At 53.5% G+C, this 23,115-nt stretch overlaps 1 protein-coding gene across 8 annotated transcripts in view; it reads right to left on the bottom strand.

Moving 5' to 3' along the window:
• Nucleotides 1-23,115, bottom strand: part of PTPRU (protein tyrosine phosphatase receptor type U) — a 79,762-nt gene that overhangs the window by 3,020 nt on the left and 53,627 nt on the right. For 4 of the 8 annotated variants that reach the window (XM_053210256.1, XM_027059863.2, XM_053210271.1 and 1 more), the window contains 12 exons: nt 16,716-16,906; nt 15,932-16,007; nt 15,377-15,453; nt 13,696-13,713; nt 9,152-9,188; nt 8,401-8,498; nt 8,201-8,317; nt 7,228-7,382; nt 5,087-5,222; nt 4,476-4,625; nt 2,833-3,006; nt 1,847-1,987 (listed from right to left, as the gene is read on the bottom strand). In XM_053210256.1, coding sequence (XP_053066231.1) covers nt 1,847-1,987; nt 2,833-3,006; nt 4,476-4,625; nt 5,087-5,222; nt 7,228-7,382; nt 8,201-8,317; nt 8,401-8,498; nt 9,152-9,188; nt 13,696-13,713; nt 15,377-15,453; nt 15,932-16,007; nt 16,716-16,906 — 1,370 coding nt within the window. Of the gene's footprint in view, nt 1-1,846; nt 1,988-2,017; nt 2,324-2,832; nt 3,007-4,475; nt 4,626-5,086; nt 5,223-7,227; nt 7,383-8,200; nt 8,318-8,400; nt 8,499-9,151; nt 9,189-13,695; nt 13,714-15,376; nt 15,454-15,931; nt 16,008-16,715; nt 16,907-23,115 lie in introns of those variants that run through there. The other 4 variants (XM_053210257.1, XM_053210288.1, XM_027059864.2 and 1 more) reach the window with 2 other exon arrangements.

Raw genomic sequence — 23,115 nt, 5'->3', positions numbered from 1 at the left:
CAACGCCTTCTGCACAGAGACAAACCCTTCCTAGGTGGGCACTAACAATCCCTGCTGTGCAGCTACACAGCTATACCTAACACGCTCGCACACACACATCCCCACGTGAGGCTGCCTCCTTCTAGGGCCAGGCCTCGGGTCACCCCCACCCACCCCATCACCCCTGCCCCCAGCCGTCTCTCTTGCTGCCTCGCTCCCCAGCATCAGCTCACAGAGCTGGGGTGTCCCTGGGGTTGCAACACAGCTCAGGACCCCCACTCCTTCCCTAGGGCCCTACCATAGCCTCAGGGCCCTAAATGCCCCCTCCTCTCCAGGCTAGACTGGAGACAGCAGAGGGGTGAAGGAGGTGTATCCCCCCCCCCCCAACACACAGACAGACACAGGTCCTCCGGGCCAGCAGGTCAGGTCCAGAGCCCCAGCTTCGAGGCTCAGCTCTGCCTAGAGCCCAGGCAAGGCTCTTCCTTCCTCTGGGCCCCCATTTCCCCGTTTGTGAAACAGTCCTCAAGCTCCTCCCAGAGGACTCCCGGCTCCGCCTGCTTCCCTCTCTGACCACACCCACAAAGAGAGGACCCTAGCTTCCTCTCTTCGCCTGGGGTCCTGGCCACTCCTTACGTACAGGCCCTTACACATGGTGCTCCCCCCTCTCCATGGATCACTCACCGGCCCTGTCCTCACCTAGTTAACTTCCTACACATCTCAGCTCAGATATCACCTCCTCCAGAAGCCTTCCCTGATACATGATCCCCCCAGGCTTCTCCACGTCCCAGGACCAGCTCCACGGCAGCCCCTTCCCTCTGTGCTGTCACTGTTGGTCTTTGTGCCCTGCTCCCCACGGGACCATGAGATCTGAGGGCGGGCTGTGTGTTCTTCTATTTCCCTACTGCCTGCTGCAGGGCCTGCCAGTGGGAAAAGGTGGCTGAATGCACGAGCAAATGGTGAACACTGAGTGACGTCTGTGTGAGCCTCCCTCCGGGTCCTTCCCCTCCACCTCAGCAAGGGCAGATTCTTCTCACACCAGATTCCCTCCAGACCCCTGCCCCGGGGCAAGAACCCACCACCCGGAAGTCCTAGGTCATTTATACCAAGTGTCCAACTCGAAAAGAGCCCAGTTAGCAAGGCTTCTCAGACTTCAAGAGACCGTCATGCTCATTTTACAGGAATCCTCCTGGCCGCCTAGGACAGGGAGATGAAGAGAGGCCCAGGGATGGAGAGGACAGGGCCAGGCGTGGCTGGCAGGCTGAACATCTGCACTTCCTGGAAGTGCCAGCCAGCCTTGGGAGCCCCAGAAGGAAACTGGGGCAGCCCCCAGGCTGAGGCCACCGGGCCAGTGTCTGGACCAACCTCAGCAGCAACTGCAACATCTCTATCCCTGCCATGTACGTAGCACCTACTGTGTGCCAGGCAGAAAAGAAAGTGGGGCTCAAAGAGCCAATGAACTTACCCTAGATCAAACAGTCAAAAAGTAAGGAGGCTGGAATTTTACTCTGCCTTAAAGGCCCCCACCACGGCCAGTTAGTTCCACAGGCTCCGGAAGAAGGCAGCCTGGGGTAGGGGCACAGCTCTGCGACCTTGGAGAAGTCACTTCACCTCTCTAGGTCTTGATCTTCTCACCTGAAGCCCGTAAGTGTGAAGCAGAGTCCCTGGCATACAGCAGGTACTCAATAAAAAGCGGCTATTTCCCTCCCATCCGAAAGCCTCACTCTACAGAAGAGGAAACCAAGGCTCTGGGAGGGAGCAAGACCCATCTGAGGTCACTCAACAAATAGGTGGTACATCTGGGATCCGACCCTGGGCTTTGGGGACACGCCCTTGAGCACAGCGAGGCCCTGGGCAGCAGGGGCCTCACCCAGGCAGTGTTGGACTGGTGCAGCTGGTTGAGCATGACAATGGAGGTGCACCCGTAATCGTAGACCAGCCGCCAGAAGTCAGGCGTAGTGCTCTGTAGAGGATGCAAGGTCACGATGAAGGCTGCGCTCCGTGTGTAGCTCTGCAGGGAAACCGGGACTCAGCGGGGCCTGCTCGCCACCCCTGACAGGGCCTGAGCACCCCCACAGGCTGTCCTCCCACTCTGCCCACCCTGGGCTGAACAGCCCTCCCCTCGGGGCCAGGCTGCCTCCAGTGGCCCATTTTAGAGGCTGGCTGGCACACTGAGGCCTGAGTTCATAGGGTGAGCCCCCAGGCCTCTGGTGCCCAAGCCCACGGCCCTTGGAACTAAACACAAAAGGTTCTCACATTTGTGGCAATGGGAACTTGGGCATGGTAGTTAGAGGGTGGCCAAGCTTGCTCCCTGCCTCAGGGCCTAGGCATGTGCTATTCCTGTTGCCTAGAACAAATTTCCAAATATTGACATGGTTCTCTCCCTCCCTTCTTTGTGCTCTTTGCTTAACGGTCACCTCCACAAAGAGGCCCTCCTTACCACCTCATCAAAGATCGCCATATACACACACTCCAAACCCCACACTACATATTTCTTCTGCCTGGTTGCTTTTTGTAGGAATTACGAGTGTATCTTTGCTTACTGGCTGTCCCAACCCATCACCCAAATACAAGTTTCAGGAAAGCAGAGATTTAGGGGTATGGCCTTTGCCCGGCACGTGGTAGGAGTTCAATAAATATTTTTGAATAAATAAATCTCCACGTCCCTTCCGACTCCATGGGTGAAGGGTCTGAGACCCCAGCTCAGGGCCCCAGACCAGTCACAGGCCACTCCCTGCCCTGACCTCATCCCGACCAGAGCCCTCGGCCCTTTCCCCTTGGCTCCCGAACCTTCCCAGATACTTCCCAGTGCGGGAATCCCAGAGCCCACCCCCCCCACCCCCCCCAAGCCCTCACGTCAGTCAGGGCCGCGTTGATGTAGTTGTTAGGGTCCCCGTCGGTGGAGATGAGGAAGGGCAGGCAGCGGTCGGGCGGCAGGACATCCATGCTGCGGTTCTTGTCTCGGTTCCGGGGCAGCAAGGCGATGCTGCACTCTTCCACGTCCAGGGGTGGTGTGACCGAGTTCAGCGTCTAAAGGAGTGGAAGGAGAAACAGGGTGGGCGTGGGTGAGTATAGACATCCAGTGTTTGCTGGGCCTCCTCACAGCTCCCGCCGAAGCACACTGAGCTGGGCTACTAACCCCATTTTATGGTTGGAGACCTGAGGCCCCGACAGAAGGGAGAGAGGGCAGGGACCCCAAGCTCCCAGCCTCCAGACCGCGCAGGCTCTGAACAGCGCTCCGGAGACTCGAGTCTGCCTCCTTGCTCCCTGCATCACCTTAGACAAGCTGTCCTACTTCTCAGCACTGCTTTTCTCAGCCGTAAAGTGGGATAATAATATGCCTGCCGCGAGGGGCTATCGGAAAGATAAAGAGATGACGCCAAGGACCAAGCACGGCACCAGGCACATGCAAGGCTCCAGACGTGCGAGGCACAGTGAGGACCGTTACGAGCTTCTCAGGCGCTTTCAAGAAGACAAGCCGGGAAGCCCCACGTCTTCTGCAAAGCGGACTCCAGGGGCCTGGCAGAGATGCTCAGCCCTGTCTGAACAAAACGCAAGTCCGAGGCACCTGTGCTGCCACAAGCCTGGGACTCCAGGTTATCTCCTCCACCTCATGCCTCATATAGCCTGATCGATGGGGTCCCGGCTTCTTTCTCTTGTCCTTGGGGGTCCCTAATGGGGAGCCCCAGTCTCTCATGATCCCCAGAGCCCAACAGGCCCCAAGAATCACAGGCAGCATTTCCTATGACACCAGCCTACGCTGGCTGGACGGCATCAGGTATCCAGAAGGTGCCACCCCACGGAACCCTCGCGGGAACCTGGAGTGCAGCGGACATGTGGGGTCTCTGCCTGCCCACTGAGAACCAGCCCTTCCCCCATCTCGGTCACATGACATGCTGAGAGTGGCTCCACCCCCAGAACCCCTCCTGGGCCCATCAATGTGTTCCATCTTCCTGGCCCCAGTGACTGGCTCCGGGAAGGCACCGGAGAGGCTGGTCTAAGACTTCTGTTGGGGCTGTTGGGAGTCCTTTCTCCGGTCTCCTGACATGAGCCTGGCACTGCTGGGGGCGGCCAGGGTGTGGGTCCAAGAAGCCGAAAACAAAGAAAGCAGAACTAAAAATGGGCAGAGGCTAAGTGTTGGCATCATCATCTGAGCCCCTGGATCCAGCCATAACTGAAGCTGCACCATCTTCAGACTTGTCCATTACAAAAGTCATGCAGTTGGATTTTTGTCAGCAACCGAAGTTGCACATCCTGAGAGTACAAACACTGCAGGGGCAATATTGACTTGCTTTCCGGGATAAGAAAACCAAAACTTGGAGAAGTAATGTGAGTGTTCAAGGCCAGTCTCTAAGTCCTTCCCAGTAGCCCCATTCGGTCCCTCTTTCTTGGCTCTCAATGAAGCCTATAGCACTGAGGACTTCCCAATACACACACACACACACACACACAGAGTCACAAGCCACATCCACACTCCTATACACACACTCATGCCCCACCTGGAACTCTTCCCGCAGCTGGGAGGAATTACTCTGGGGGTCAATGCGGATCATCTCCTTGTAGGTGGCCTTGAACTCGCTGACAGGGATAGTGGTCTCCCCACACAGGCAGGCCTCCAGGATTGCATCATGAATGAAGATGTACTGCTCCTGGAACAGGAGGAGAGAATATAAGGAAGCAGGAGGGGACCAGGACCTAGAGATTTGGGGGTGATGGCAGGGGGAAGCGAGCCCAAGGTTGAGGCAGGGGTGCTGGAGCCCAACCACGTGTTACTACAGGTTGGACCAACCCTGCTGGAAACAACTTTCATGGGTACGTTCACTCATCTCATATTCATCTCTATAATAACCCTGTGAGGAGCTCTGGAGGTGAGGGCAGAGCAAACACGAGTGGATCTTGACTGTAGAACCTGACCCTGGCCCACCGCTGTTTGACCTCACCCGAATGAACACAGTGGTGCGGACTCTGGGAAGACGCTAAGAGGCTGGCGGGCCAAGTTCAGGCATCTCAGCCCCAAGGACACCCCTCTGACACATTCCACCAGCTCTGAGTTCTGCCACGAGGGACCCAAGTCCTGGAGAGGGGAGGGGAGGAGGGCTGCGTCCCCTACTTCTGTCTGGATCATGTTGACGCGCCGGGAGCAGAGGGCCTTCACACAGTTGTAAATGTCCACAACGCCCTCACACTCCGCCATGTCCAGCATCACATCCAGAACGATGTAGCAGCCTGTGCGGCCGGTGCCCGCGCTGGGGAGAGAGCAGCCAGGGGCCCCGTCAGAGCCTGGGGAGGGAGCCCGGGACCAAGAAGGGAAGAGGGGTTCTGGGGTACCTGGCCATGCCTACACCACACAGGGACTGGGGGACAGAGACAGACACCCCACTGCACCAGCAAGGAGGAGCCAGGGAGGAGTCTGCAGCAGGAGTCGTGGTGAAAGGTGACACAAGACAGAGCTGGGGACGGGCCTCAGGAGGGGAGAGGGGGAAGGGTAGCAACTTAGCTGGGGAGAGGACAAAGGTGATGCTCAGAGCTTCATCCAAGAATGTTCTTGCCTCCTGGGTAGCCCCAGATCTACACAACCTTCAAAGCCCCACACATTCACAGCCACTCGCATACTCAATGGAGCCTCCCCAACCCTTCCCCAGACATCATTCCTCTGAGCTCCGAGAGTAATTCGGGCAGGCTCTTATCAAACCCTCTTCCTGCTACGCGGTCGTCGTTTTTGTGGCTGTCTCCCTGACCCGACTGGGAGCTCCTCGAGAGCTGGGCTGGGTCAGACCCATCTCTGGGATGCTCATGGTCAGAAAGAGCTGAGCAGAGTTGAGGGGCGGAGCGAGGGGACAAAAATGACACCAAGCTGTCAGGCTCGAAATGGTGGCATTGGAGCATTGGCAGGAACGCACAGCAGTGGGTCTTCCACACGCCCCTGCCGGGGGCTGAAATCAGTACCGCCACTTCGGGAAGCAGTTTGGCAGTATCTACTTAAAAGCGGAATGTTTACATGGCAGCAATTCTACCCCACGTACGTACCCCCCAGAAATGCACGCGTCTGCCGGCCCAAACGCAGGCAATAGAATGTCCTTAGTGGCTCTATTCATAATAGCTCAAAGCTGGAAACCACCCAAATTCCTATCAATAGCAGAATGGATGAACACACTGTGGGTGAGTCACCCAGTAGCCTGTGATCCGACAGGGATGAATCTTACATACGTAAGGTTCAGACACCAAAGAGTGCACACCGTAGGATTCCATTTATGCAAATTCAAAAACACAAAATGAATTTACGCTTGAGATGGCAGGATACTGATTGCTCCAGGAGCGAGCAGGTGGGTACAGACGGGAAGGCGGCTCAAGGGGGCTTCTGGATGCTGTTAGCGTTCTAGTTCTTGATCTGAACAGTGCTGGTGATGTCACGGGTGTGTTCAATTTATGGAAAATTGATAAAGGTATACACTTATTACGTGTGCACTTTGCTTCAAGTATGTTATACCTCAGTGAAGTCTTATTTTAAAGACGGTATCTTAAAGAAGCCTAAAGACACCAAATGGAAATAGTCTGTGGGTGGCAGGGCAGGGAGGGACTGAGTCTGCCACGTGGTATTTGGGAAGGTGAGTGGAATCCAAGCAGAGGAGCCAGGACAGATACAGAGGCCAAGGACCTTTGGGTTGGGGAATCGGTAAAACCACAGGGTTAGAGGCTAAGCTCCCCAGGAGGGGAGTGGGGGCAGGAACCAGACAGGACACTGAAGAGGCAAGAGAAAGATGTGGAGCCAGAGAGGAAGCAGAGCAGAGGAAGGGCCGCCGGGGTCACAGGAGCCGAGCAAGGCAGGACGGGGGACAGATAGGAGTGAGGGCTAGGAGTTGCACAGGGTGTGAAAGCCAAGCAGTGAGAAGAGCCCATGGGACTTGGAGAAGAGAAAGCAAAGCCCCCCCCCCCCCCCAGCACCTGGGCCAAACCTAGCACGCAGGTGTGCAATGCACACTTTTGCTGAACGGAAGCAGATAGAACTCAGCCTGCCTGGTGCCTCACCAAGCCCCACCCCCTCTGTCTCCAGCGCCTCCTTAGCCTCTAGGCCAGGGCCTCTGCAGGTCCTGGGAAGCATATGAGGGTGCCGACCTCAGAGCCAAAGCTCAAGGGGCCCTTGGGGGTCAGTCTCTCCTCCGTCTCTAAGCAGGATGAACCTAAGCCTAGTCTCCCTCTGGGACCCTGAACACCACCACGCCCAGTCCTCTTCTGGGGATCCCGGTGCCTCACCTGCAGTGGATGACGACGGGCCCGGCGTCAGGTGGGGTAGAGGCCTTCACGCGCCGGATGAAGGCTAGCAGCCCTGTGGCGTGGTAGGGGACGCCGTGCTCTGGCCATGCCGTGAAATGGAACTGTCGGACCTCGTGCCGGGCAGAGTAGCCTCTCTGGGGAGACAGGCAGAGTCACTGCTGGCATCCGTTAGACACCTGCCGGGTAAGCATCTCACCCCAGGATCTCAATTAATCCCAGTGATAAACTTACGAATGGGTATTGATGACTCATCGTACCAGCGAGAAAACCAGGGCCCAGAGAGAAGAAACTGCTTGCCCGAGGTTAGACAAGACGAGCACGACACAGGAAAGGGGCCAGGGCCTGCCTGATGCCTAAACCTGTCTGCCAATCGCCCACCTCTGCCACCGCGTTGCCGTGCAACCCCCAAGAGGTCACTTTGACTCTCTGGTCTTAGTCTAAAGGGGGAAAGTGTCTGCTTTGAGGATTTACAGAGGATCAAATGGGATCACATACGGGAGGACTCGGCCAGTCACCGACCACGTGGCCTCCTGAGTGATGCAATGACCCCACCTCATTGTCTTTATTTGTACAATGGGACTAATGGAAACACCTCATTCCAGAGTTTTCAGAGTGGAGCCAACACATGTCACAGCTCAGCACGATGCTCAGTGCAGAGAAGGACCAACACCTGGCAGCTGTCATCATCTCCAATTCCTCTTGGAGTCATCAGTAAAGGGCAGTCCCCTTCCTGTTCTCCCACAATGCTCCCAGTAATGCTCCTCTTCCTGTCCTCCTGTAGTGCTCCCCTTCCTGTCCTCCAGCAGTGCTCCCCAGTCACAGAGCGACTGCCTTGCCAAGGAAGACAGCAGAGCCCTCCTCACCTCTCCTGCTTCTGCGCTGGCAGGTGGGAGGTGGACTCTGCCCCACCTCTGCAGGCACCCCTGGAGGGGCCACGTGACAGGAGACTCACCCGCTCCAGGGCAAAGGTGCGCACGACGTACTCGGCCAGAGTCTCCGTCTTCACCAGCGTGATCTTGATGTCCCCGTACATGTCCGAGTCCTCCGGCCAGTACCGTGAGCACTTCACCTAGAGCCCCACAGGAAGGCTCAGTAGGCTCTTCGCTGCCCCGCTTGGCCCGCCTTACCCCCTCACCCCAAGGCCCTGCTTACCCTGCCCACCTCCACCAGCTTGGTGATCATGACAATGCTGGAACAGTGCTCCTGCCATACCATGCGCCAGAAGTCGTAGACCATCTCGGGCTTCGGCCCTGGGGCGCAGAGGGTGCTAGTCCCTGAGGCAAGGTCTCCACCCAGGGCCAGCACACCTGCTGCCCGGCACCACCACCCCAGGCCAGGAGTCTCCCGAGCCCCATGGAGGGCTTCGTGCTCATTCCACACCCACCCCACCCAATGCCAATTTGTGCCTGGAGGGCCCTGAGAGCATCAGAGAGGGCCTGGCTGGAGACCCCAATCATCCTGAGTGAAACCCAGGGGGCAGAGCTGGAGGGCTAGATCCTTGGTCTATAGGGCAAGTCTCCCGGAGGGATGGACAAGTAAACGGTTGGCGGGGGCGGGGGGAAGACAGCCAGCGGGTCCCAGGAACCGCCCACCCCACCCCACCCCCCACCGAAAGGCACAATCCACACTCATCAGGACTGAGCCTGGCTCCCCTCTTCTGCATGCACCACCTCGAAGACAGACAGATGGACAGACATGCGCCGAGCATGTAGGGGAGACACAAACACAAAGAGGGGCAGAGACTGGTGGCCGGATTCCAGAAGAAAGACCCAACCAGACAGTGGGGCTCAGACAGTAGAGAGACAGCAGGGAGCAGACGGGGAGTCAAGCAGATCAGAGCGAAGGCAGAAAGGCGGCAGAGGGCATTCAGCACACGGGGGCACACGGGCAGAGGTGCAGGTACCTTGAGTGGCTATGAAGTGGTTTGACCTGTGGTAACCCTGGAACAGGAGAAGAGGGTGCGGTGAGACCCTAGGGAGCAGCCCCGCACTCCTTCAGATCTCACCCCCTCTGCCCTCCTGTCCCAGAAACAGCACACACACCCATAGGCAACTGTCTACCCTCTTCCCTAGGCCCTCCAAACCGGGGTGGCCCTGCCCTCCCAGCCCCCCAGCGAGGGAAGAGCAGCTGGGACACCAGTGTCTTGGGTCCAAACCCATCTCTGCCTCTCTGCAGTGTGACACCACAGAGGACACGACTCCTTTATGGGCCTAAAAGGTCTCTCCACCCACAAACTGGGGGGAATTACCCACAATCAGCTTACAGCCCAGCTGTTTGGATACAAATAAAGACCATGGTGACCCTGCCCAAGTTACCAGGGTGTCCCCAAAGCCCCAGAGGCCTAATCAACCCCAGACCCCAGACTGGGTCTTATCAGTCACCCCAGTCCCCTCGTGGCAACCAGATGGGCAGTGCCCCCTCCCCACGACATGTCATCCAGAGTTTGGGGAACCCAGGGACCCAGATGAAGGCTTCAGGCTGGAAGCATATGGGCACATGGGTTACTCATGGCCCTCAGATAAAATGTTTTTTGAATCTTTAAAATCAATAATAATTTTTTGAGACCCTATTATGATCACATACTGTGCTAAGCACTTTACCTACACTATCTCCCACAAAAGAGAGGGCAAGAGCTACTGTATCATCCATCCCGGAGCCCTCAGGCTGCAAAGGGGAGCCAGCCCCAACTCCCACCGCGAAGCCACAGCCAAACCCCGAGGTCCTGCCCTCACGTGACTGACACCCAGGGCATCAATGCAGTCAACATGGGAACAATCAAGCTAGGCTGCTCACCTCAAGTTCACGGCCACAACCTAGCTCCCCCCCCCCCCCCCCACCGACCCCTTACTCTGGCGCAGAGGGAACCCTGGAGTCAGGCTGCCAGAGTTCAAATCCCAGCTCTAACTCTTGCTAGCCGTGTGCCCTCAGGCAAATCCTATCATTTCACTATGCCTCGATTTTCACATCTACAAAATGGGAATTACAGTATTTCCCTCCTAGGGCTGTTGCGAGGAGTAAACAAAGTAACGTAGGTCAGGGGTTTGGTGTAGGTCAAGGTCAGTACTTAATCAATAGCAACCATTAGCACCTGCTACTACTTTAAAGTTCAAAAAGCGTATCCCTGAAGATTAAAATAGTACGGCTGTCAATAATTCCTAGGGCAGACGGCTTACTACGGGGGTTAAGAATCCGAGTTCGGGGGCGCCTGGGTGGCTCAGTGGGTTAAGCGCCTGACTCTTGACTTCGGCTCAGGTCACGATCTCACGGTTCGTGAGTTCGAGCCCTGCATCAGACTCCGCACTGGCAGTTCGGAGCCTGCTTGGGATTCTCTCTCTCCCCCCTCCCCGCTTGTTCTCTCTCTCTCTTAAAATAAATAAACTTTAAAAACAAAAACAAACAAACAAAAAGAATCTGAATGTGGAGAGTCAAGTTGACCTGGGTTCCTAGCTCAGCTCTACAGAACAGCCATGTGGCTCTGGGCACTAAAAAGGCACTTCTCAGCCTTTAACGTGGACAGGAATCTCCTGCGGATCTTGTTGAAAGGGAGATTCAGATTCGGAAGGTCTGGGGTGGGGCCCAGGATTGTGCAATCCAAACCAGCTCCCAGGTGGTACCAGTACCGGATCTCAAGACACACTGGAGTAGCCGGCCCCTCAGCCTCTCGGAGCCTCTGGTCCCTTCTGCAGCATGGGGATAACAGTGAGACCCCGACCCCAGAGATGCTGCTCTACAGCTACACACCATGCCCAAAACACAGTTCAAGTTACCCACAGTGAAGAGCGCCCCAAAGCCACTCCGCCCTCACTAGAGGAACCGCTCTGGATATACGCTAATTTCCCCAGCCACCGCCTCTGCCTCAAGTCCTCGGCTGAGCTGCTGGGCAACCGGGGTCCCAGGGGAAGGCCCAGCAAAGGCGCTCCCAGGGCTGCCCTCCCACCTCCAGCACCGGTCAAGCTGGGAAGAAGCTACTCCCCCTAAAAGCAGTGTGCCTGAGACTCCCACACGAGAGCAAGCATCTCTTCTGATTCACCCATCTCTGCCCCTCCCTCTGGTGCCCGGCACAGTGCCGGCACCCAAGCTAGTCAGCCGATACAGTACATAGCTGAACAAGTTTTAAACAGATCATCCTCAGTATCTGCACATTAACTTTTCCATTGCACATGTGCGTTCCTGCACAATTATATTACACAGAGAACGCTACAGTGGGAAGTGCAAAATGATCAGGTGTTAAACAGATCACTTGGAGCACACCCACTTGAGAAACCAGCATCTGAGAGCACACTGGTCCTCGCACCCTGGGCATCAGCGTGACCTGGGCGCCTACTCCTGGGACACACACCCCCGGCTGCCTGGAGCCTCTCGTTGGGTGGTTCCGGGGGACTGGACACTTGCATCACGGACAAGAACCCCAGGGCATCTGGACGCTCCTCACCGGGAGAGAACCACAGTCTAGTATGAGGGTGGAGGGCTCCTGCTGGGCTTGAGGCCCAGCTCCGTGCGGCCATGAACAAGTCACTGAACTTTTCTAAAGCTCCATTTTCTCATCCACCAACTGCTAGTCCCTCCCTCTCAGAGTATGGTAAAGAGGAAATGATGGGCCTGAGGGTGCCGGCACAGAGCCAGGTGCCCAGCCGATGACACTCTTGTTGACTAGCATGTGAAGCTGTATTAAACCAAGTCTCCTCAGGGCACCGAAGGGCGACAACAAGGAACCAAAAGGGTGGGACTATGTGTTGTATGGAGATTCAGATATAAAGAAATGTACCTAGGGGCTCTGGGTGGCTCAGTTGGTTTAGCCTCAGACTTCGACTCAGGTCATGATCTCATGGCTCAGGAGTTCGAGGCCCCCCCCTCCCCCGTGTCGGGCTCTGTGCCAACAAGCTCAGAGCCTGGAGCCTGCTTTGGATTCTGTGTCTCCCTCTCTCTCTGCCCTTCCCCCACTTGTACTCTGTCTCTCTCTCTCTCTCAAAAATAAATAAAATCATTTAAAAAAAAAAAAAAAGAACTGTACCAACTGTACCTATATTCACCACCTCCTAAAGGGGGCGCTAGGGCTGAGTATATCCACTGCATTTCATGGGCCTAATATTCCATTTAAATTTGGGACCTTTACAAACTGTTTAAGCACACTCCAAATGGGGGGCAGGGGGATGTCTGGGACCAGCTGCTGGTCCTCCAGCAGCTGTCACCACATGGACCTTTCACTTCATATATACAGAGATGTGTATATTTCTGTACTGTCTGAAATATGATAATGAACCATATTTTTACAATCTTAAAAAAAAATGAACTACATTTTTTAAAAGAAAAAAGGAGGTAAAATAGAAAGGTACCCACAAAATAGCAAACAATCCCATCAGGTTATCAAATATTATTTTAAAAAAATAATATACAGTTGACCCTTGAACCAGTATAGGGGTTAGGGGTGCTGATCCCCTGGGGCAGTTGAAAATCCACACATAACTTTTGACCCCTCAAAAACTTTACTAATAGCCTAGTTGACTGGAAGCCTTACTGATAATATAAACAGTCAAGTAACACATATTTTCATATGATATATGGTACTATACACTATACTCTTAAATAAACTACAAAAAAGACAATATTATTAAGAAAATCAAAAGGAAGAGAAAATACATTTGCAATACTGTACTGTATTTATTTTTAGAAAAAAGTAAGAAAGTGGACTAGTGCAGTTCAAACCTATGCTATTCAAGGGTTGAATGTATATTAAAAGCCAAATTAAAGGATTACTAGACGAATAGGATTTTTTAAAAATATTCCTGGAAGGTCCAGAGATTACCTAAGTTTTAAAAACAGAATACCCAAACTGCACCCCCAAAATAAAACATTCCAAGTAGGGATAAATTGGCAGCAAAGTGGTTAGGTCTGAGTTTCAAGCAAACTGACCACAAAGGGATTTGAACACCCAGAGAAACTAGTTTTAAGGGGACCAGCAGGACCATTCTTACTTTCTTGAAGACCCTGCCCCCCAAGCAGCAGAAATGGGGCACCCAGAGCGGCATCCCCCGCCCGCCCCTCCCAGGGCCCCGCAGAAGGTACAGCTAGTGAGACTCATCGGGCATGGGGATCTGGGGGACGAAGGTGACAGAAGGTGGTGGCTGGTGAATGGGGCCTGTGGAAACACCCCAACCCTGATGCCCCATCTCCGGGCAGCGGTGGAGGTGAAGGAATTGCTTACAACAGGGGTAGTCAAATCTGCAGCCCCGAGTGGCCCCTGGCCAGGCTGCTGAAACGGACGGTTGGCATTGGGCACACGAGTGGAGGGGAAGGAGGATAGAGACAGGGACAGAGAGAAAGAGAGACAGCTAGAGACCATGAGAGAGTCTGAGATACAGCTGGTGAGACAGACAGACAGGAGGAAGAGGAGGAGGAGGAGGAGGAGGAGGAGGAGGAGGAGGAGGGGACGGGGAGAGAGATACTTACTTCACGGTTTATCCGAATCTTAATGATTCCAGTGAGGGAACAGTACAAAGCAAAAGAGACAGATATTAGGCCAGAGGCAGATGGAGATGGACGGAGCACAGGAGTGGCCAGGATGGGCGATGTGAGCAGGGGAGGCAGAGCAGAGATGGGGGCCGGGCTGGGCTGGAGAGCGGGGGCCGGGCTGGGCCGGAGAGCAGGAAGTGGCCTGAGCCTCCCGGGGCCCAAGGGAAGCCACCTGGGACACTGAGAAGGCCCAGAAGAGGCTCCTGTTGCCCAAGTCTAAGAGGCCAGGCCCGGCCCGTACCCCAGTCAAGGGAGAGCATGGGAGGTGGGGGAGAAGACAAGGAATTCTGGAAAACATGGGGCAGCATATTTTCTGGCCCCCAGGAGGTGAAGAAGAGGGAGAGGCCTCCAGAGTCCCTGACTGTCCTGCCTCCCACGTACACACCTTCCTCCTCCTTTGCTCCTGCTGCCCCCCATTCCCGCCCTTTCCTCTCTGGCCACCCAAAGCCAGCTCAAACCCCCGCCTCCATGCAGCCTGCTGTGGCTAACTCTGGCCCTACCACTGACTCGCTGTGTGACTGGTCATTCCTCTTTTCTGGCCTGTGCTTTCCCAGCTAATCTGAGGTTATTTCACTTGTCTGTATGTTTACAGGTCTCCCTCACTAGCACCTACACATTCCAGGAGAGCAGGGACGCTGTCTATCTTGTTCACTGCTGTATCTCTGGTGTCCAGCACAAGGCCTGGCACGTAGCGGCCGCTCAAAATACATCCGATAAGTGAAGAAACGATTCTCTCCCAAACTTGGCCTGCTGTCAGGACAGGGGAGTCTGACCAGGGTCCTTGGGCCCTGTTCCACCTCACCCTCATTTACACCTGGGGAGCAGATTCATCACCCAAACCCAGGCGTCCTGGCTGCCTGCCCTGTCCCTAGCCCCTTCCTCTGGTCCAGCCAGACCCAGCTGCTACACTGGACGCTAGGACAGCCTGATGGTTAGCAGCAAAGGCTTTGGAGACACAGGCTGAGATGTGAGTCCCTGTTTGCCCACTCCCTTGCTATGCGACCTTGGACAAGCAGCTCCACCTCTCTGAGCCTGTCTCCTCACCTGTAAAGTGAGGCCATCATGCTAACTACCGCGTAGCATGATTATAGGGATGATAGAAAATGACATCTTCCGTATAAAGCGCTTAGCACAGTGCTTGGCACACAGTACATGCTGGATAAACACGAGTTGTTATTCTTAAAGTACCACTCTGATCACAGAACACCTTTAGCAACTCCCTGGTACCCCAGGCGAAAGGCCAGACTCCTAAACCTGCCATCTGAGGCCTGCACAGTCCAGCCCCTGCCTACCTGCAGCCTTACTCTGTGTCATGCGAACCCCACTTGGCCCCTCACTGAGAGGGGCTCCTTCCTCAACTCCAGGCCTAGCTGTCTGCCCACTTGCCTTCATTCTGCTTCCCTCAAGCCCCCCATCTGTCTGCCCTGGGGGAAGCTTTCCTGATGGCTTTCTTCTGCCCTCCCCTCCTCTGAGCTCCCTGGAGCTGACTGCGGGAGGTGGGGGCAAACCCCCATGTATTCCCTGCCAGGTTTCTGCCCACCCCTCCCCCTCCCCGCCCTGGGCAGTGCGCCTGGAGTGGGCAGGGCCAGGCCAGCAGGGATGACGGCGAGGCACTCACGTCTATGTAGTTGGCGTTAATGTAGTCGGCATCCGGGCCTCCCAGCATCGGGGGCAGTTTCACTCGGTGCCGATCATCTGGAAACACAAAGCAGGTGGCCATGGGGTGGGTTGGGGAGTGCAGAGCTAGGGAAATGAAGGAAGGCTTCCTGGAGGCCTGAGGTGTGGCACAGGCAGGACAGCCAGGGGACCCAGAGGCTCGGGGCTGACCAGGAGGCTCTCGGCACCAGAGAAGGCAGGACAGGCCAGTGGTTAGAATCTGGGCTGTGGTACCAAGGAGGCCCAAGGTCATGTGCTACTCAGCAAGTATTAGCTGTGTGACCTGGAGCAGGGGGCTTACCCTCCCAAGCCTCAGTTTCCTTATCTGTAAAGTGGGGGTTATAATATGTCCCATGTCACTGGGTTATTAAGGGGAGCAAGTAAAATTATGCTTGTAATAATCAGCACGTGGCTTGGCATGTAGGAGGCCCTCAATAAGTGGTTCACTCTGGCCGCTCTCGCCCTCCCTGCTCCTTCCCATCACTGCCCCAGTTCCAGGCCCTTCCCCAGGACTCACAGGCAGGCACAGGCTCTGGCCGGCTGCCCTTGACCTTGTCTTTCTTCTTTGTGGCATCCCAGCCTTCAAAGAAGCTCTGCCAGAAGGGAAAGTAAAGTGGTTGTCAATGGGGCAGAAAACCCCCCTCCCTTGTAAGACCCCATCCCCTCAACAGGATACAGGTGGGACCACAGATAAGGGCCAGAGGCAGGGTTCAACTTGGAGCCTGAGACAGTCACTGTATATCCCTTTATCGGCAAAGGACTAAGAGCAAAAGCAAGGGGAGGAAAGGGTCAGAGTTTACAGACACGTTAGAATGAGGGTCAGGTTTAGGGTAAATCCAGGTTTGAGTTGGGAAGAAGATAAAGGCGAAAGTCAAACTGAGATCAGAATAAGGTGGTGTCACAGCCTAGATGGAGGGAGGACAGGCTTCAAATTAGAGTTCAAATGGAACTTAGGATGAGTCAGGGTCAAAGTCGGACTGGGCGTTAGGTTAGAGGTCAGGGTCGGTATTGGTGGTCAGAGTCATATCAGGGAGAGGATAGAGATCATGATCAGGGTCCAGATGGAGACTACGAGAAGATTCAAGGTCAGATTTCAAGCGAGGGTTAGGACGAGTGTGAGAAACCAGGTCAGTCTGCGGTTGGGATCAAGGTAAAAAGAAAAAAATTAGGTCGAGTTAGGGACTGTCAGAGCAAAGGTCCATCCCGGGCTAGGCTGAGGGTTGCCCAGGGTCAGGGTCCACAGTGAGGGGGAGCCAGGCGAGGCCCTGGCGAGGGGGCCCGGCTGGCCTGGGGCCCTGCACCTCGTACTCCTGCTTGAAGCCATAGCCCTCGGCCGTCTTCATCTGGTTGATGTGCTGCAGGAGGTCGGCCACGCGCACTGCGGGGTGCAGCTGCCCCGTGTGATATGGGGAGCCCTTCCGGCCACACGGACGCCGCGGTGAGCCCCCCAGGAGGCTGCTGGCCTCAGTGACCCCACCACTGCGCTGGTCTCCTGCAGTCAGAGAAAGGACAGGGGGTTCCTGACGCGCACAGCCCCCAGGCTGGGGAGTTCCAGACAGACTCGGGGATGGGGGAGTGGCGGGGAGGGGCGGGGGAGCATGGCCAACATGGAGGCCGTTCCCTGGGGCCGAGCAGCCTGGCTGGGCCCACGCGGCGCACCCCTGGGCAAGTAAGTCCCTTCCCTCCTGCCTCGGTTTTTCCAGCTGTAAAATGAGCGGGTTGGGTCACGTGACCTCGGAGGGCCCTATTGGCCCAGCCCCGCCTGCTGGGATCCTGGGCTCCCCTGACTCCATCCTGTGGCTCCCCAGCCTGGACCACCCCTCTGTGACCTCACCACACTGCCTGCAGGGGGCAGCGCTCAGCAGAGCCCAGGAGAGTACCCCCCCTCCCCTTCTTCCAGGGAACAATCTGGAACAATTGGCAACTCCCAGTAATTACCCCCATTCAAAGACAAGCAAATCCCCAAATTAGCTGCCGCTGCCACCCCCTCCATAGATTAATGCGAGGCACCTGAATAGAAGCATTTCTCCTGCGCAAGCATTTCCATTGTCAGCCTGTGCAGCGGCCTCAGCCAATCCGGGAACAGGTCGAGGGGTTCATTGCGACACACACACACACACACACACACACACACACACACACACACCCAGGGAAAACTATCCCCTCCCCCCAGGCCCACCGACTCCCTGCTCTCCCAGTCAGCCCAGTCAGCCACCCCAAGGACATCCCACCATGGTCCCCCAGATCAGGTTGTGGCACTGAGAAAAGTGCCCCACTCTGGACACTCCTTCTCACACACTCACCACTCATTTCCCTCCACTTGTCCTGGGTACCATGCAGGGGCTCAGTCAAGGCCAGGCCTCCGTGTTGCTCATGGCTGTTCTCTGCCCAGGTCTGAGCTGGACGGGGCAGGTGAGGAACTCCCAAGAGGGCCTAGATGCCAGCACCCTCCCTTGTCACCACCTCCAACACCCTTCCCCTCCTGTTCCTGCCTGGTGAACTCACATCCATCCTTCAGATCTTAGCCAACAAGAGCCTTCCTAGGGAACCTTCAGTGCTGGGCCTCTGCTTCCTACTCATGATTGACAGAACGAAGGCATGACACCAGGACAGACTCCTGTGCTGCTCACCTCCCCCAAACTCCAAGTCCCTTCTCTTCGAATCAGGGGGACTGCCCTGCCCTGCTTGGGTCCCTCAGTCCTGTGCCTCCGTTTGAAAACTGCCTCCAGGCAGATAGGCAATGTGATGGCATGGCCCACCTCATTTATTTCTCTTCTCTTGGGAATCAGTCCTGAGCTGCCTGCCACCCAAGGTCTGAAAACAATCACTTCACATTTTATCCAGATTTTCTAGTTACTTACAGCGGGAGGGCAAGTCATGTGCCAGTGACACCACTGTGGTCAGATACCCCAAGCCCTTAATTCTTCAGATGGAGAAACTGAGGTCCAAAGAAGAGAGACTTGCCTAACACAGTGCTTGCTAAAGTGCATTCCAGAAAATACTGACCATGGTAGATGACTAAGCGTTACTCCATTAAAAAGAAGCAGACGAGGGGGTGGGGCTGCCTGGGTGGCTCAGTCGGTAAAGGGTCCAACTCTTGATTTCAACTCAGGTCATAATCTCATGGGTTCATGGGACCCAGCCCCGCATTGGGCTCTGCACTGACAGTGTGGAGCCTGCTTGGGATTCTCTCTCTCCCTCTCTCTCTCTCTCTCTGCTCCTCCCCCACTCACATGTACACGTGCACGCGTTCTCTCTCAAAATAAATAAATAAACATTTAAAAAGAAGAATAAGAAGAGAAGAAAGATGACGAGGGGTTCTCTGTTTTAAAAGACTCCATGAGGGGTGCCTGGATGGCTCAGTGGGTTAAGCCTCTGACTTTGGCTCAGGTCATGATCTCGCAGCTCGTGGGTTCAAGCACTACGTCGGGCTCTGTGCTGATGGCTCAGAGCATGGAGCCTGCTTCGGATCCTGTGTCTCCTTCTCTATCTGTCCTCCCTCTGCTTGTGCTCTGTCTCTCTCTGTCTCTCTCTCTCTCAAAAATAAATGAACATTAAAAAAAAAAAGGAATCTATGAAATTCCAGTTGAAACAAAAGTAAATATGTCTTTTTCTCTGTAAGACCTCTCAGGGCCTCTACATATTAGTGTGCATTTTAAATGTCCAAGAGATGGGGTGCCTGGGTGGCTCAGTCTGTTGAGCATCCGACTTTGGCTCAGGTCGTGATCTCGTGGTCCACGAGTTCAAGCCCCGCATCGGGCTCTGCGCTGACAGCTTAGAGCCTGGAGCCTGCTTCCGATTCTGTATCTCCCTCTCTCTCTGCCCCTCCCCTGCTCATGCTCTGTCTCTCTCTCTCTCTGTCAAAAATACATAAATGTTAAAAAAAAAAAAAATCTCCAAGAGATGAGTAGAAATAGCAATGTTTCACCACAGAGAGCTTTTTGTTTGTTTGTTTCATGAAACATCCTCAGGGGATACAGTGTAACGTGCTGATTAAGAGACAGGCTCTGGAGCCAAATAGGCCTGAGATCAAATCCCATCTCCGCACGTCACCTTGGTGATGGTACTTCCTCTCCCTCAATTTCTCTCGTCACACGTCAAATGAAGACAAAAACTGTTACTCTCCAATACGATTAGATAAATATTAAGCAAGATAATGCATATAAAGCACCCAGTCCGGTGCCTGGCACAGAGTGAGCACCTGTAGTTGGGACTGTTGACATAATTAGTCCCAGAAAGCCAGGGCAGCTGGCTGGCCAAGCGGGGGCCTTCCTTCCTTGGTCCTTCTCCACTGTAGGACCCCAGCCAGCTGCTTCACAGCCAGCCTGCCACCACTGACTCAGCGTGAGAGGTCCCCATGGTAAAGTTCGCAGACTAAGCAGGCATCAAAATCATCGCAGCTTTCTGTTCCACACCACAAAAACTCTGGCCTCCTCTGTTTGGAAAGCCAAGAAGGAGGTGGAGGCTGGACCAGGGCGGGGCGTGGAGAGAGACAAAAGGAGTTGACACATGGCCCCCGCCTCCCGAAGACACCTGGCCTTCACGCCTTCTCCCTGCCCTACGATGTGCCCCGGGTCCCACTCCCCCTCTCTCCGTCAGCCACGTCTCGTCCAGCCCCAGCCCAAACTCTGACCACCGCTGCCCGAAGGTACATCTTTTCAAAACTCTGGCGGCACTAATCGTTCCCACTGTGTCCACATGGCAATGAGCCTGGGCCCGACTTCCCTAGGCCATGTCTCCCCAGCTGTCAGCGAGCTGGTGGGGGGGCAGAGCCCACGCACCTTGCCTCTCTGGATCTGTCAACAAGATTCAGCAGCAAGGCATGTGCCACACCGCCCCCACCTCCCACTCTCCACGATGCCCACTTGAGTTTCCCCACCCATTCACACCTCTCCATGGTTTCCTCACATGCTCACCTCCACGCATCTGCACATGCTGTTCCCTCACCCTATGCCCTTCCTTTCCTATCTCTGCTGTCCAAATCCTGCCTGTGCTTCAGGGCCTAGCACGAGATAGTAGAAACAGCTCTTTGCAACTCAGAAAGACCTGCATTTAAATCTTGGCTCTGGAGGCGCCTGGGTGGCTCAGTCGGTTGAGCATCTGACTCTTGGTTTCGGCTCGGGTCATGATCTCGTGGTTCATGGGTTTGAGCCCCGCATCAGACTCTGCCCTGACAGCGTGAAGCCTGCTCACTCTCTCTTTGCCCCTCCCCAGCACATGCTCTGTCTCAAAAATGAATAAACATTAGAAACTAAATAAATTTTGAACATAATAATAATAAATAAATCCTGGCTCTGCCACTTTCTGGCTGTTTGACAAGTGAAGTCCCCTCTCTGAGCGTCTCTGTTTCCTCATTTGTAAGATGAGTCATAATAGCTACCGTGCAGGGCTGGGGTGAAAATTTAATGAGGGAGATCACAAAGAGAACTCGAAAAATAAGTGCATGTCAGTGAATTTGAAGACTTAAATGAAATGGACAAATTCCTGGACAAATAAGACTTACTACAAGTGGCTTGGAAAAAAATAGAAGGTTTCAACAGTCCTTTGCTCCTTTAAACAGAATTAAAAGTTTAAAATTTTTCCATTAAGGGGGCACCTGGGTGGCTCAGTCAGTTAAGTGTCCAACTCTTGATTTGGGCTCAGGTCATGATCTCACAATTCATGAGATCAAGCCTCACATCAGGCTCTGCACTTGGTATGGAACCTGCTTGGGATTCTCTCCCCCTCTCCCCGTCCCTCTTGCACACATGCACGGTCTCTCAATAAATAAATTAACTGAATATTTCTGTAAAGAAAACAACAGAAAAGGATTGTGTTATAGATGAATTCCACCAAGCTTTCGAGGTGTCAGTTATTCCAATCTTTCATAACAAGGAAAAAAGAGAAGAGACCTCAGTGCATTTTACAAGACAAACAGAATCTCGATACCAAAAACCAGACAAGGATAGCACAAAAAATAAAAATCACGGGCCAATCCCACTCTGGAATACAGCTTTGAAATCTTGAACGATATTATAACTATACTGAATCCAACAAGGCGTAAAAAATGCAATGCATCATGACCAAGCTGAATTTATCCCAGGCATGGAAAGTTATTTTAACTTTATAAAATCGAAAAATACCACACACCTCATTAACAAAATAAAAAAATATACATAGGACAGTAAGTACAGAAAAAGCATTTGGTAAGTTTAATGCCCATTTAAATAAAACCTGCTAGCAAACCAGAAACTAAAGAGCATTTTGTTAATCTGATAAAACATTTCTACCAAAAACTGTAGCAAACTTCATTCTCAGTGTTTCGTGTTAGAAGCATTCCTTTTGAAATCAGGAAAACAAGACAAGGATTCGTGCTATAACCACTTCCATTCGACATGGTGCTGGAGGCCCCAGCCAGTGCCACACAGAAAGACAAGGGGGAAAAAAAAAGGAGAAATGAAACAAGGAACAGAACTGGCAGTATTTACAGATCCTTTGAACATACTCAGAAAACCCGAAAGATTCTATAGATAAATGAGAATTAATAAATAAGGTTATCAGGGAGTATGGATATAAGATCAATATATACACATAAAAAATCAACTATATTTCTCTATAGGAGCAACTATGAGAAATGTGATATTTTAAAAGTGTACTATTTGTGCTGGGGAAGACTGGACATCCACATGCAAAAGAATGAAGTTGGATCCCTACCTCACACCAGATACAAAAATCAACTCAAAATGAATCAAAGACCTCAATGTAAGAGGTAAAACTATAAAACTCTTAGAAGAAAACACAGGGTTGGGGTGCCTGGCTGGCTCAGTCGGCGAAGCATCTGACTTCAGCTCAGGTCATGATCTCATGGCTCATGAGTTCAAGCCCTGAATCAGGCTCTCTGCTGTCAGCATGGAGCCCGCTGAGGTTCCTGTCTCCCTCTCTCTCTGCCCCTCCCCAGCTTGTGCTTTCTGTCTCAAAAATAAACAAAAATATTTTTTAAAAAATTTTTTAAATAAAGAAGAAAGTACGGGCAAAAGCTTCATAACACTGGATTTGGCAATAATTTCTTGGCTATGACACCAAAAGCACAGGCAACAAGAAACAAAAAAATAGGCAAATTGGACCTTATGAAAATTTTTAAAAATTTGTGCCTTTAAAGACACAATCCACAGAGTAAAAAGGCAAGCCACAGGATAGGAGAAAACATTTGCAAATCATATATCTGATAAGGGCTTAAAATCTAACATACAGAGAGAACTCCTAAAACTCTAGGACAAAAAAAAACGAACAACCCAATTCAAAAATGGGCAAAGTTGCCTGAATAGATATTTCTCCAAAGAAGATACGCAAATGGCACATGCCCAACATGACACGGTGCATCATTAGGCAACTGCAGATCAGAACTACAATGACATAAGACCTCACACCCACTAGAATGGCTGCTGGCAAGAAAAACACAGAAAATAACAAGTGTTACAAGGATGTGGAGAAACTGGAGCCCTCGTACACTACGGATGCCGTGGAATATTACTCAACCCTAAAAAGGGGGAAATTCTGAAAGATGCTAGAAGATGAAAGAAGCTTGAAAAACAAGCTAAGTGACACGGATCAGGCATAAAAAGACAGATGCCGTGTGACTCCACATCTATGAGATAATTAGAGCAAATTCACAGAAACACCAAATAGAATGGGGGTTGCCAGGGACTGGGAAGAGGCAGGAAT

The sequence above is a fragment of the Acinonyx jubatus genome, chromosome C1 (assembly GCF_027475565.1).
Source record: "Acinonyx jubatus isolate Ajub_Pintada_27869175 chromosome C1, VMU_Ajub_asm_v1.0, whole genome shotgun sequence".
NCBI lineage: Eukaryota > Metazoa > Chordata > Mammalia > Carnivora > Felidae > Acinonyx > Acinonyx jubatus.
Note: the sequence above shows the minus strand (reverse complement) of the source record. Positions and strands in the feature narration are given on the sequence as shown.